Source organism: Aulostomus chinensis, chromosome 16, assembly GCF_037954235.1.
Source record: "Aulostomus chinensis isolate RoL2024-O1b breed Wild chromosome 16, RoL_Achi_v1.0, whole genome shotgun sequence".
NCBI lineage: Eukaryota > Metazoa > Chordata > Actinopteri > Syngnathiformes > Aulostomidae > Aulostomus > Aulostomus chinensis.
In genome coordinates this window covers 3,312,093-3,328,164 of record NC_141335.1, presented here as the reverse complement: position 1 = coordinate 3,328,164, position 16,072 = coordinate 3,312,093, and the positions used below count along the sequence as shown (strand labels likewise).

Here is a 16,072-nt window from a genome sequence, read left to right as displayed (position 1 = left end):
GGTTTTCACTCGTCCGTTCCTCTTACATGTCCGTGGTCTTCTTCAACTCTTTCAGTGCTGACCAGGCTAGAAGACGCGCTGCTCACAGCCAGCAGGAGTTTAGCAACTGGACTGATAGATCTGCTGTTGGGGACTGATTCATGTGTTTCTCTCTTGATAAATTTATCGTTTGCCTCCTTCAGAATTCGGCTCTTTTAACAATGAAACTGTAAAGCCTGATTCAAAGCATTCAGGAACTGGCGACGTAGCAGTGGAAGCAGCAACTGCTCTTGGTTCTGATGCTAAGCTAACACTACATTAAAAGACATATATTGTGGCATGTTTGGGAGGAAAAAAATAAATAAAACAAAAACTTTTGGGAACAATGTCCTCCCTGTTTTACTTCTAAACCTCTGGAAATCTTTCACTCAATCTCTTCACCCCTGACTCATCAACAAAACTTTCATACACTACGTGATTTCTCAAAAAGAGCTAAAGTCCTTGTGGAGCTGCTTCATGTAGGGGATTCCTACAAACAACATCAGATCTGATACCAAACTGTCATAAAATAACATCCAGGATTAAATTGGCTGAAAACTGGAAGCTTCTTGCAGAAATACATGAACTTGATGGAAGATTTTCTCTTCATTGTCCAAATTAAAGAAAACTACTGTTTGTATTATTATTATTTTTTTTTTTTTGTGAAATTAAGTCTCAGTAACTGCAAACTTCTGAGGAATATAAAAAAAAAAGTCCCATTCTGACATTTGCCATTTTGGATGGAAACACAAATGAAGCAACTCTTTCTTGTTCAATGCTCCATTAAATATTAAAGCCACCAACTGTTTAATTTCACATCTGCAATGAGAACTCAAGTGCATCTATTGATCCAAGCATCGACTGGGTGGCTGCGGTCTCACAGCCTAAATCGGATGAATTTTGTGAGTTCTGGAATTTTTTTAAAGACTTTAAAGACACCAAAGTCAAATTCAGCTCAGAAAACGCAAGGAAACGTTCATGCGCAAAAATGTAACCTAAGCCCTCACCAGGAGGTAAACATGCATTTTGGGGGGGAACCAAACAGATCGGCCCCTCAGCTTAAAAAAAAAAAAAGGGGAGAAGAAGAAGAAGAAGAAAAAAGGATGCGCACTCTTTTGCTCTGCTGCACCATCCCACCTTTAATTTTTGACGGCGCTATGAGTCCCGAAGGCTGTGCGTCAGGTCAAAGGCCCTTCACATCTCATCCTGCTCAGACCTCTGAGTGTGTGAGCATGTGTGTGTGAGCATGTGTGTGTGAGCATGTGTGTGTGTGTGTGTGTGCGCGCACATACGGGGTGGGTGGGGGTGGGTAGGTTGTGTTTGTTTTGCTAACAGGGTGAGTCAGTCTAAACAAACATTTTAATGGAGTGACTTATTTATGATCCGTGTGTGCGAGGAGGGCGTACAATGTTTGTGTGTGTGTGTGTGTGTGTGTGTGTGTGTGTGTGTTTGTTGGCATGTCTCTCTGCTCGCCAGGCCCCCTGGCACATTACATTTCCACTGTCTGGAACATCGTTGCGTAATGCACTTTTAGTCTCGCTCCATCTGAGAGAGAGCGAGAGTGAGAGAGAGAGAGAGAGAGAGAGAGAGAGAGAGAGAGAGAGAGAGAGAGGGGGAACGAGAATGAGCAAGAGAGAGAGGGGGAATGAGCGAGAGAGGGAACAAGAGAGAGCAAGAGAGAACGAGAGAGAACGAGAGAGAGAGGGAACGAGAGAAAGAGAGAGAGCCTCTGTGTGTGTGTGTGTGTGTGTGTGTGTGTGTAATGAGTGAGCGATAATGTGTGTTTCAGCAAAGTTAAGTGCCTGTCTGTGTGTGTGTTTGCGTGAGTGTACACTTCCATCCCCCTCCCATCCCAAAATGTCAGATGTTAAGTGATGTTGAGACTGCTCCAAACGCAAGAGTAGACAGCTGACACACACACACACACACACACACACACACTGACCTCATTCATCGGTAGACTGTTCATACAGATAGTGAGTAAGCTGGAGAGGAGAAGAGGAAACGGGAGAAAAGAAAAAGAGGATGAAGGAAGAGACAACAGGAAAAGAGTGGAGGAGTGGAGTACAGGGAGGGGGAGAAGAGGCTAGAATGGTGAAGGAGACAGGGAAGAGGGAGGAGACGAGCAGAGGAGGGAAAGCAGAGCCGGAAGTAACAGGAGATGAGAGGATTTTCACCTCTTTATTCAAATTTCCTTCCATCTGCTCAATTTTGTCTCACTACCTTCATTAGTCACTACTGGAAGACAGAGGACAGAAAGGTGAGGGACTGCAGAAGGAAGGAAAGTAGGAATGAAGGAAGGGCTGGTTTGTTTGTTTATCTGTTTCATTGTTTCCTTCGCGCTGGGCAGTTTTGGTATTGTTAAAGATTACCGGCTGATGTAAAGTCACCATCTAGTGCTTGAAGAGGGCCGCTAATCCAAAACGACGAGTCCTGCCACATCACAGCAGCAGTTCATTTCACTCAAGGACAAAAGTCCGGCGTGCGTTGCGGCAGCGTCCAGCCCACCGCTGAGAAAAGGCCAAAGCCGGCGCCTCTGAGCTGCAGCCAGAGCTCCCGGGGGCTCGCCGCTGCACGGAATCCCAGACCACATCAGCATCCCTCACTGGGGGACAGTGAGATGTTACAGGGTCGCAGGAGCCGGCAGGGCCACGGAACTAGAGGTCCAGAACTGGGTCAGAACAGACACTGGCTGCTGCCGTGAAATCACTGATTTCCCAAAAGAGTGTCTGGACCAGAATTTTCCATTCTGAGGAGAGGTACTGAGGCGTTGACTATGTTTGGCTTAAAATCCTTCGTTTGTTTTTCTTCCGACAATTAATACGTAGTTATCAAAACAAATTATATTATTTACAAAAAAAAAAAAGAATGAAAAAAAACCTTCCGAGCCCCACAATAATGAGTCATGTTTTAACCAACCAGCGCAGGGCTGGAACACTCATAGCTGGACGATGTGACAGGGATGGAGCGGATATATCATTGCCTTCAGATCTGAAATGGGTGCCTGCGTGTGAATGACTGCACATGTTTCTATTTAAGTGTTCAAACATGTATAATGAATGAATGTGTAAGCGCGTGTGTGTGTGTGTCTCTGTGTTCCAGTCTGTCTGTATTAGCAACAGACTGACTCTCAGTGAGGTTAATATGTCCCCGAGTCCACATTGGCTGGCTTGCTCGCTGTTGCCCCCCCCCGTCTGTGTGCATGTGTGTGTAATAAAGTTGTGTGTTTCCTCTCAGCCCTAGATAGGTTTGTTTGTGTGCATAAACTTGAGTGTTTTTGCTGTCTATCTTTCTGCTTGGCTTTTTTTAGTCAAAGTTGTTCATGCATTAAGACGCTTCTGCGGCAGGAACTTTCCCTGGGGGACTCTCTCCAGAACCGCTTGAGGAACCTCACTCCACTTACTTAAAGGCTCCATCTAGTGGTGGAAGCTGTGCAGCACATTCACAAGTCCTGATACTTCCTCAAATACTAGTGTATTCACAGTGTAGCTCTGGAAACCGTTTACATATGCAGTCCTAAAATAACATGAGGATTTAACTCATGAGCTTATGGTTCCGTTTATCAAATAAATAACCGTGGTGTCCGTTGAACCGATACAAAACCTAACCCATCTTTATTTAAGTATCTATCAACTCACCTCTGACATTGGGCTGTTTGTCACGAGTACAGGACACTTCATGATCAAAAGGTTCCACAAACTGAACCCAATTAATTCATCTCAGAACCTCATTGAGGAGCTAAAGGCTTTTTGGGGGGGGGGGGGGCATTCTCGTTTGGATTTCAACCAAATCTGCAGAAACATGCATATTCAGCAAAATAGGCTGCTGTCCTGTGTATGAACCGCTGCACGACTCTGATGAGGTGGGATATGACACCAAAAATGTCTGAATTCAGTTGCTGTTTTAAAAAAAAAAAAAGTAATTAGGATCAGGCCCCAAACGCAGGTTGGTGCAACGGTTAGCAGCTGGTGGCCTGTAACCGTCACGTTACACACTCACTTTTCAAATCCTTCCATGCTTGTGTTCTCTGGGTTGAGCAGGGTCCCAGGATGGTCTCGTCCATTTCTACAGATGATCTTTTTGTAGTATAGAAGGAATATAGTATTGACCATAATATAGCAGGAAACACACAGCACCGATCCTCACAAATGAGAGTTTTTTTAATGAACTGAATGAATGAACTCCACTGTTTCTTCTCGCTCATTCCTGTTCCGCTTTCTAAAATCTGTTGTCTTTTAAATCCAGCTCATGAGTACTGCTCAACCTGCTCACTGTGTTTCTGAGACGATCCGTGCTGCCAAAACGACCCAAGATTATAGCAATATAATATGAATTTAAATGATAAAATATATAATAAAATCCCTGCAAAACAGAACAAGCAGATATTGTACAATTTGAAACCCCGCAACTGTTTGGGTTTATGACTTGTTGATTTCTTCAATTAAGAGAGACTAACCTCTGATCCTGCTGCTGCCATTTGTGATTTATCTACTGACAGAACAGTGAGCCAGCATTTCATTTTACTTCAATAATCCCCCAAATAAAACAAAAGCCAAATTGTCTCCACTCCCCAGTGAGGGTGAGGATTACCAAGCCCCCACCCTCCAGAGGGGAAACACACAAACAGAAACACTCAATCCTCCCCGTCTCCTTAAAAATAGGTCTAAAACAACAATGAGAAGTCAGGTGTGCAGGTGAGAAGTGATGCAGCATGTAACCAGTAATAATACACAGTGGGATGAAGTGGTTTTACTGGGGGAGAGAGAGAGGGGGGGGGGGGGTTTACTGTACCTTCTGACACGTAGGCGAAGGGTTTGTTCCTGACAGACAGCAGAGTCAACAGATTGAAGAAGAGAGCAACAAAAGTCCCGACCAGCAGACGACCGCTGCAGAGAAAAACGGAGGAAAGCAGACGTCACCAAAACACACTCAAGCAATTTATGGTGCAGAGAAATGAAACGTTACCCGTGGAAAACCCCACCTGCCTCTCTGTCCGCACACAAAATAAAATCCATCTTTTACTGGAATTACCATAAAACTGATCAGGAAAACAACTGCCTTTCCCCTCCCTGGGACTTTAAATCAATACTCTGGTAAAAGATTTTGATTGATTTCAAATTAATACATATATTTGTCAACCATTTGGCTTTAATGAACTACAACTCTTCATTATCAAAGACCTCAAACCATTTAGTAAAATACAAAAAGACACAACGATGCAGAAATGTGACAGCCGATGGAAAGAACCCATTGTTTGTGGGTTGACGTCGGCACGCTTGCATGTGTGTGTATACAGAAAAGGTCCATTTTGTTTTTATTTTCCACGGATGAGCAGATGAGTGATAAGTTTGACCACAGGAATGCTTGATTAATAGAAGTCAGGCAGCAAAAGCAAACAACAAGGTCATGAAAACATTACACCCACAAAAAACATGCAATTTTTGTATTTATAAAAAGTTTTGGGACAAATATCTCCACTGAGCACACACACACACACACACACACACACACACACACATCCCTGCACTGACACTCTCTCACACACACACACACACACACACACTGCACTCTTCAATACACTAATCACATGGGACAATCCATTTAAGAGCCTAAAAATTGGTCCAAAACAATCAGCGGGAGGCAAAGGGCAGCCCAACGGTGAGCCACAATAACTGGATGAAAAAACCCCCACCCACCCCCGCCCCCTAAAAGAACAGATTAAAGAGAAGGAGTCAGGGAGAACGTGTTTGTGTCCCTCTCTCGACCCAGCAGACACCTGTCCCTCTGGTTAGCAGCCGTCTCTCTGGCTGTCCAATCACATCCATTCAGAGAGGGAGACGGGGAGAGAAGCGAGGGGGGTAATCTCGTCACAGGAGACAGGTTTAAGTCTCGCTGTGTTTTAGGTTATAAAAGCCAACACTAATCTGTTTTATAATGGAGAAAGGATGATAGGGAGAAAACTACAGATGGCCTGAAGCAAAGAAAATTTGACATTGGAATTCTCCCGACTCTCTTAACAGCAAAATAAAACCATGCAACTGTTAATTCCGTCTAAACGGCTAATTTAACACTTCCAACTGATTTCTGCAAGCTGGGGTCTGTCTTCTTTTGCGGAGAAGTGTGAGAACAACCCAACTCTACAACCACAAGAGGACCGTGTGTGTTTGTAGCTGAGCAGGACCAACACGTCGGTGAGTTTAAAGATGAAAGCTGGATGGAACGGTGCTACCTCAACATCAAGAAGGACCTTACAAGTTTGAACCTGAAAGTAGTCAGAGGGCTTGATGAGGTGTCGCTGGCAGAGAGCCTGAATGGCCAAAACCAAATATCAGAGGCTGAGCTGTATTTTGAATCATGCAGGCACCAGGGTTAGAAATGTAGAGTATGTGAGATGTATCATTACATCACACACAGAATTATGTTACTACATCAAGAGATCGAAACAGCAGCGCAAAGAAAAAAGAGACACTATTATCATTGCTACCCTCTTTTCCATTCAGACGTACATCATAACACAAAGATGGTGACACCCTCTAGGATTGTGAATTGTGTCTCAACTGCAATATCAGTCCAAATAATCTCTTTTTAAAATCTTTCAGCTCTACTGTCCATCAGGCATGACACTCATGGAGTGAATTCTTAAACCCACACAGAGAATTTTCTTGGAATAAAAACTGGAAATCTTCTGGCGCTCATCCTGTTTTCACCTTGGAGCTACGGGTTGGGAGCTGACTGTCAGAACAGTTTCTACCTCCTTTGATCTCAATTGCTTTTAAAAAGTCTAATTATTTCATCTCATTACAAAAGTTAAAAGATGAACCCAGCTGAGTTTTGCTGATTTAAGGGGATCCGGACTGGATTGGCAGACTCCGTACTGGATTTGGATTTGATCAGATGCTCAGCCCGAACAGCAACACCGCTGATGAATTTCAAACTGGTCACAGTGATGCCGATTGTGGCACCGGCACCGATGGGCAATTTCACACATTCGGAATCTGCAACCGTAACCCACAGCATGTGGATGCACACCTAAGCAACTATGCACCAAAGCCAGGCTGAGGCGAGAGTTCACATGCACATCCTGTCAGCGTGGCGTCAACAATGAACACGTTTCTGTCACTCGCCACTGATTCTCTGACTATGGAGCTCTATTTGTCATTCAGCCTGGCAGCTGTCCTCCATGACCCAAATGTTTGGGATGTTCTGTTCTGACAACAGCTGGCACTCTGAATGTGTGTGCGTGTGTGTGTTTTGAGTGAGGGAGACACCACAGTGCTTATTTTACAATGAGTTGAGGGAATTTTGTGTGTGTGTGTGTGCGTGCGTGTGTGTGTGTGTGTGTGTGTGTGTGTGTGTGTGTGGAGGGGGGTAACACTTACGTATGGACCTCCGGCTGTTCCATGAAACGCTCCACGCTAACAAAACAAAAACACACACACAGTCAACAACACCGTCCAGGTGAGACAGCCCTGAGTGTGTGTGCAGGTCTGCCTATCTTTATGAGGACAAATCTTATTATGCAAGTACAGTTTTAGCGTACAAGGGAATGCCACACAGAACCCTCACGCATACACAATGACAAGAGCGACGAGACAAATGAAATCAATAAATAGAGACGACACCAAGGTGCCCTTGAATACCAGTACGAGTGAGGAAAGAAAACACAGGAAATACAGCAACACCAACAGCTCAACGTTCATTCATCCAGCATTTAAAACCGATTTAGACGTTCACAAGGACTGTGTCTGACAATGAACCTGCCAGATGATCGTTTCACTAAATTACGAGAGAGCCTTTAAATGTAAACCGTCTTTCCAGGCACTCTCGGGTGTCTAGATTTGCAAGTGTTGGTAGGCAGTGAGCCAACTTCTTGACCTGTGTTGTTATCCTGCACAGTCACCCCTCCCCTCTCTGAGAGCTGACCGCGAGACAACCCCACACAGGCTGCATGCAGGGGAAGGTGAGTGTGTGAGGATGACAGAGCAGCCAGGCAGTGACATTCCCACAGCCTCCACAAGAAATTCAGTAGTGCACACGTACGTACACACACACGCGCACACACACACACACCCCTCCCTCAGGAGTGAATCCAAAAACCACCCCTTCTTAAAGCACGACGTGTTCTCAGATGGAGTCACGTCTTTGCGTCCCCTCCCTCACGATAATCTGTGGTGGCCTGGAGGATCATTTCCACATGGGATCCTAGAAGACGCAACACAAGCAACAACTTCCAAAAAAAAAAAGAAAAGTTTATTGATGCAGCCTTGTTCTTGAGTGTTTCTCCTTCTGTGGTGGCGAGTCAGCAAACATTTTTTGGAACTGAAGATCTTCTCTCCAGCTTGGCATCGCGTCATTTTACATACATCTTCGAATGTATTACAAGAAAAACGAAGTTCAGTGAGGACAGAGATTCATCCTGGATGATTTTGTCATGTGTGTCGTGTTGCTTGAATACTGGTGATTCAACTTAGCTCGACAGATTTGAATACTGTTTAGATGGGCTGGGTACCAAACTCTACGTTTATGAACTTCAAGTGTATAAAATATGTAAAAAACAAAATACACTGTCATTAAATACTAACTTTAAAAACTTTGGGAGTAAACCTCACAATCATGGTTTGTTTTGTGTGTCTGCCTTGAGTGGGAAAAGCACCTACGTGCTGAAACACACTGCAAAACTAAAGGGTTGAAACAGGAAAAAGAAGTTAAACCTCATTTGGATAAATTGGTTTACGGAACTTAAAACTGCTTCAGATTCTTTTAAAAGTTGTATGAATGAAACACTGACACGCCACATCTATTAGGTGGATTAAATGTGCTGAATAGGAAAAAGAGGAACAATCATTTCTTGATTAACCTCAATGGACACAGAAGACAGAGAACACCATCGATAAACTGTTAGAAAGTAAGAATTCAAACTTTTCATGCACGTGCTGATGACTACAGAGAGCGACGAGAGGCGACTGGCAGGCAGATACCAGCTGATTATTGGACATGAACAGTGTGGTATACCGTTAGCAACAAAAACCTTCAGTTGTGACATAAATTGTCTGTTGATTTGACGACAATAACCCGAGATCCAATTATTCCATTTCTTCTTTTTTTTTTAAATCATTTGATGGCAGGATTGGCCTGAGACCCGAGAGAAACACGCACCCAAAATAGAGAGAAGTGATGTTGCGACATAAATAGTGAGGGGGACAAAAATCATCATAAATGACATGACAAAAGAAAGGACACAATTGGAAATATTCTGTGTATTGTTTTGGAAATATTAATGCCGAGTCATTTTCAGAGAATAATTGAAATTTTAATCAGGAAAGACAGGAGAGAGAGAGATGGACAGAGAGAGGGAGAGAGAGAGAGAGAGATGAGGTTAAGAGAGGGAGGCAAACTGAATTTTGAATTATCATAAAGGGTTCGCGTTTATATGAATTCAAAAGTACCCGTGTTCCTCAGTATGTCACACCGCGTTTGTGTGTTTGGGAGTACACGGGAGTGTGTTTGTGTGAGGCGGACATACACACCTCTCCTTCAGGATGAACAGGGCCCCCAGTTGGACAAGAACAGTGGAGGCAAAAACGGCCAAAACCTCCAGTCTTTCAAACCTGGAGACAGACAGGGACACTGTCACACACACCGAGATGAACCCTCAAAAGAGGCCTTTTTGTCCCTGGCACATCCTCCGACCCATAAAACAGGGCCTCTAAAGTAAAAACTGAGGGATCACAAAGATGCTGTGGATGAAGAACCTGCCTTGAGGCTGTATCCACCCAGGGTTCCCACAAGATCAAATCTCTGATACATGAAACAATCATTCGTCTTGAGTAGAGTACACTCTCGAGAGGGATCCAAGTAACATGTACAAGTGATTTGTCTATGAAAAGCAGGCGGTAAACACTGACTGGCTGGTTGAGAAGAAAAGGCAAGTATCACAGCGGCTGTAACAGTTGTCACCCCCCCGACCTTGTCATTAGGTCAGGGGGGTCGATCCTATCAGTCTGTCCAGGATGAGCAGCTTTGTCTCAGTGAGTGATGCACTGAGCTTATAGGAGTTAAACTTGGAGTTGACCGGCAGCAGAACTCGACACTTAGGAGTACTTTGCTGCTAAGATGAAATATTCAAAAGAGGACAATGAATTCCAGGGGTGTCACGAAATGACAATTTTTTTCCTCCCCTGAATAAAAAGGATTTAAAGCTGCATTCATTCTAGAAATGGCATGAATATGTCTAAAATAAATTAATAAATTGAGATGTTTGTGGGGAACATTATGTACATGTGACATTTTAGAAAATAAACATGGAAATTCAACATCACCCACTGCCAATGCGCAGATGCCCACACAAAAACACACACACACACTAATGCAAACACATTAAACGCACACAGTCTTGGGTGCACGCACGCGCACACACACACACACACACACACACACACACACACACACACTACTTAGGCCAAATGAAGCTGAAAAGCAGATTTCAACTCGATCGTACTCCTCCACACCTCAGGGTCAGAGGTCACCTGTCAGCTGCAAATACATCGTGGGGCGTACACACTCTATATATACACACTGTGTATGTAGAGTGTATGTGCTGTTAATGCACTGTATATACAATTTATATGCAAAGTAGCCATGTGTTTGATTTTAATCATGCTTGTGTGTTTGTGAATCATTCATCTGGTCCAGGAAAACGGTAAAAGCTTTTACATCAATGGTCCATCTGTGTTTACAATGTGTGTGTGTGTGTGTGTGTGTGTGTGTGTGTGTGTGTGTGTGTGTGTGTGTGTGTATACAGATGGGGTTTAATCTGAGGAACGTCTAATGACGAAAACATAGATTTTCAACTGGTGTGAGGATAAATGCAGACTGATTATCTATCAATGGTCTGGACACAAAGCATGAATGTATAGTCAACAGTTTGTGAGATACAGAATACACTGATGTATTGATAATGGATCCTACCAGTCTCAATCAATCATTTGGTCGGTAATATGCATCTACCTACACATCATCTGTACTTGACAGTGGGAACAGGCTTTATTTGCGTCATTTTTGCATTTATTCCTGAAGTCTGTTGGCTGCTTTGATTGACACGATTCTGCTACATGACACGCTTATGGTGAACTCACCCAAAGGAGTAGACCTGACTGGCTTTCTTCATGGTCACCCAAGAACTGATGAGACAGGTGATCAAACTGCAAGGAAGGAAGAAGAGGGTGGAGGAGGTGATGAATGAGCAGGGAAAGAGATAATTAGATAGAAGGATGGAGGACGAACACAGACAGGAGAAGAGAAAATGAAAAGAAATTAAGCGTGAGAGAGATGGTAGACAACAGAAACAAATACGGAGGTCAATCGAAGTTCACGTCTTGTTTAAAATATCTTTTATTCATTGTGATCTCAGAATTTATTTTTCATGAGGAAAAGTTCTCCATCAAAGCAGCAGAGCCCAACACAGCTGAGCAAACTCAGTGTTATATCACATCTGTTTGTATTTTTTAGTATTTTCCACACTGCTAAGTGCAGTGACACGAATTTAAAACAACCAAATATCACACTGTACTGCATCAGGCTTGATGTCTCCCTTCAAAAACTGCAATTCTTTTTGAGGAAACAACTGCTCGTATCAGAACTGATGTTCTGTAACAAAAGCTCAGTCTCACCTGAAGAGGTCAAAGATGGTGAGGTATGTGTAGGCCGTGAGTGCTGAAAAATGGAGAGGAAAAACATTAGAACTCAATGAAGCTGTAAGAACCTTCTTATATTAACCATTTTATATATATATATATATATATATATATATATATATATATAAATATAAATAAAATTATCACATATGTGGTCAGTCAGCATGTTTATCTACTGGATATTTCTTCTGTGGGTTTAACACTGAACTATTAGGTCTCCTTGGCTGAAACTTGCAGAAGCACACAGGAGCGAACCCCACATTTACAACAGTGATAAAAACAGAGAATGTAAGTGAAGATTTGAAAGGACAAGGCCGGGAATCTTTGGATGCTAACTGCTGACTCTTTCTGCCCACGCTGGAGTCGTGCGCCGCCACCAGAGCAATGCTGTCAAGCTCCTGGTAGGCAACCAAAGCTACAAGCTAATGACCCACAGGCAGAGGTGGATACCTGTGCGAGGGACAATCCCCACTAATTGGACACTAATCCTCTTGACTGGTGGACAGATAATCAGATGCTGATGCTGAAAATCATCTTGCCCCGGACGTCACAAAGTTTTATCTTCCAGAGTATCATACCATATGACTGCATAGTTGAGTAATGAGACATCTGTAACGATGCATTCAGCAAACTGTAAATGATCCTGACGCATCAATGGTGTTCATGACACACACACTCTGATGCGCATGTACGTCTAAAAACCTGCTGCTTCAGTTTACATCTTTGTTAACCTTTATTTATTCTCATTTAAAGGAAAACCCTGCTCACATTCACAATTCAAGGGCACCTTGGTGTGGTAATCACTTGCCCTGCTCACATTTATCCTTGGGACCTGGGGATTGAACCAGCAACCTTCCGGTCACAAGCTTGCTTCTGTCCCATTTAAGACCCTCGCTGCCTGATAATGACTCCCTCTCAGCTGCATGTGGTGAAAGCCTGCTGCAGGTCGGCAAAGGACTCCTCATTTGTGGACAAGCGTGACCGTTAGATCACGTACCTGATTGATAGACATGCAAGGCAACTACCTCAATGACTTGTGTAAAATATCTATGTACTAAGAAGTTCTCAACTACTTCCTATTACTTTCATATTCGCTCATCACACAGTCAACTGAAAACATCAGCAGTTGTCACACGAGTCTCTTCTAGCACATAAACCTGCCCCCTACTGCTGATGCTCCTGCCAGTGGTCGCTATCTTACCGGTGACTCAATCTCAACACTTGGGGATGGCAGCTCTCTTTTATATGGTGCTGTTTCTTACGATTGATTATAGATGGAACATGTGAATGTGTTTTTAATCCACTGTGTGAGGAGACATGGTTGTAATTTCGTTGTAAATGCACAGTGACAAAGACGTCTTGAACCCAATTGCATCCCAGCAAATTTTGATGTCAGATAAGAAGGGAGACGTAGGATCAACATAAACGAACATCATCAGCTGCATGGTTGCATTGGTACGTGTCCGAAATCACATATTACTGATCTAAACAGATACGTCTGACAGGCAAACAGCACCTCATCTATCTATCAAGGTATAGCGTCATTCAAACCGCCAGGTAGAGTCTGCACCTGGATAGCAACCTGGCCAGCAGCCAATCAGTGAGTCAGCCAGGAGATAAAATAAAGGGTCATTTAGTCAGTCAGTAGGCCAATTAGTCAATAAGATAATCCCTCCGTTATACCAAGAGCTTCACTGCTGCCCAACTAGCCTCGCTTAAAATGTCAATGTCTTTCTGTCCATCTGTATCTTTCTGCCAGTCGGCCCTTCAGCACGCCCATCTGCCTAACTGCCTGTCTTCCTTCCTGTCTGTCTGTCTTAATGCCACCAGCTTTCTGTAATCAGGCTCTGCTGTGGGAGATGAGGAGAGCGGATTAGAGCAGCTTTGTGCTGAGAGGAACATTTTGTTTCCCCACTGCCGGCGTCCATGTTGGCCAACCTGACGGCGTGTAATCCTGACAGAGAAGCCTGTGGCAAGACCCAGAGAGACAGACCGCCAGCGAGAGACAGGCGGGAGCGCCGAGACCGGGTGACAGATCGGGAGGTAGAGAAAGAGGTTAAGAGGAGGAGAGGAAGACAGATGGATGGACTGAGAGATGGAGGCAGATAGACAGAACGCGCGAGAGACAGACAGACAGATCGAGGGAAAGTGAAAGAGTGAGAGACGACACCTAAACGTTGTGAGGGAATCTAAGGAGTCAGGTATCAGAGGGCCTGAAATTCACGAAAAAAAAAAACTAAGCAAATAAACATTTTCTAACAATCAGATTTGTAATGGACTACAAGATGACTTCTCTGACTATGAATATAGACATATTTAACCACAACAGTCACCAATTCATCTGAGAAACAGGTCTAACACACACACACACACACACACACACACACACACACACACACACACACACACTTCATCACTGTGCAGTTGTCTGACAAACGAGACAAATATCCCCGTCGTTGGGATCTGTTCAGTCGCAGGAACAGAGCGGCGGTACAAGGTCTCGCCCGACTTACTTGGAGAATAACACATTTTCTCACGTACAAATCCAGACCAGAGGTCACAAATACCTCCACAAGTACTGGCATGAGCTGTAAGACATGATGTCGTCTTTGGACAGCATCACATTACTGGTTATACTTCTCTAAGTAGTCGAGCAAACATCGGCGTGACAAGAACCACCGACAATGAGGCTGAGGAGGACTTTGATCTGAGCGACTGATTCAGAGTTTCCTCGAACCCCCAAAAACCAAGACATGGAGCCCCTAGTTTTGAGTAACACGATGCTTCTTGAGTTTGACTTATACTATGTAAAGAACGAAACACTAATGCACAAACTGATAATGTAAATCAAAGTTAGGTGAGAACTTGCTGTTTGTATTTAGGTGAGATTAGCTAGGCTGCAGTTTGTGAAGATAAATCGAAACACTTTGTTTATGAGATCATTTGCTGTTGACTGTAAAGTGTCAGCTGTACTTGAAGCATTCATTATTTCTCTGGACAAATTCTCCATCCTAAATTATGACTTTGTCAGCCTCATCTGGAGTATCCTGTTGTTATTTTGATATCAGAAGCTCATCCCTCCGCAGGGATCAATGCAGGTTGATGTCACCGTGTTGGATTAAAAACAGCAGACAATAAAAGCAATAATAATACAAATGCTGACATCACAGTGACCCTGAAACAGGCCAGGACGAATCAATAAAGGGGCTGAAATTCCTCCCCTCCTACTTAGATAGGTTTACATGAATACACACACACACACACACACACACACACACACACACACACACACACACAGGTTCAATTCCTTTATAAATCTCCTGCTTACAAACACTGACACCCAGAGGACGTGTGAATGTGATACCAGAGCAACAAACAGAGCAGACAAGATATTAATCATGTCTAACACACACAGGCACACTGATACACACACACACACACACACACCTTAAAGATGACAAGTGTACAAACACAAGGACACACACAAACAGAAATACAGACAGACATGGTGGCCTCACAGGGTCTCATCAAACAGAGGGATGAAAAATCAAAACACCAGTGTTTGTTCTCACAAGTGATCGACGTAGAAGAGACGAGAGAACGCTTCATTTTTTTATACTTATCAGAGAAAACAGAAGGAATAAAAAGAAGGCTGGAGAGAAAAAGTGATTCCTAAAAGGGAGGAGGAGGGGTGTTTAGGGGATGGAAGGGAGGGAAGAAGGAAAGATGGAAGGACGGAAGGAAGGACGGAAGGAAGGGGCAGATAGACGGATGAGAGGGGGAAATATGAGCAGGGGATGAATATTTAATGCTGTCTGCAGCCCACAGAACACCAAGTCGATGCACATCCTCAGTAAATCTGCACACACCAGTAACACTCACACTTTACATTCTCATATACACACAAATCTGCATGGTGGGTGCAAAAAATGGCCGTATAGAGGAAATATTTACATCAATCTTCTCTTTTTTTGAGCTGTTCTCACTCAAGACAGTGCACTCGTCAGTGACAAGCATGATGTCATTTACTCCGCCACAGCAAATGACGACATGGGTCATTGCATCATTCTGACGGTGGTGACAGAGAGGAGGATGTTGTCTAAACTCCACACAATCTTGGACAGCATCCACCACCCCCTCCATCAAGTCCTGGTTAAACACAGGAGCACATTCAGTGCTAGACTCATCCCACCAAAATGCACCACAGAGCGCCACAGGAAGTCATTCTTACCTGTGGCCATCAAACTCTTTAACTCCTCCCTCTGAGTGATTCATTACTTAACTGTGCAATACTCTTGTTATAACTACTGGGCTTTGTAAATAGTTTAAGCTTATTCTTATTCTTATTTTATTCTTACTCT

General features: G+C 43.6%; 1 protein-coding gene across 1 annotated transcript in view; it reads right to left on the bottom strand.

Moving 5' to 3' along the window:
- slc30a6 (solute carrier family 30 member 6) overlaps positions 1-16,072 on the bottom strand; it is a 44,993-nt gene that overhangs the window by 9,843 nt on the left and 19,078 nt on the right. The window contains exons 5-9 of the mRNA XM_086179738.1: positions 11,688-11,730; positions 11,154-11,219; positions 9,546-9,626; positions 7,398-7,433; positions 4,810-4,904 (exon numbers count right to left, since the gene is read on the bottom strand). Coding sequence (XP_086035864.1) covers positions 4,810-4,904; positions 7,398-7,433; positions 9,546-9,626; positions 11,154-11,219; positions 11,688-11,730 — 321 coding nt within the window. The remainder of the gene's footprint in view (positions 1-4,809; positions 4,905-7,397; positions 7,434-9,545; positions 9,627-11,153; positions 11,220-11,687; positions 11,731-16,072) is intronic.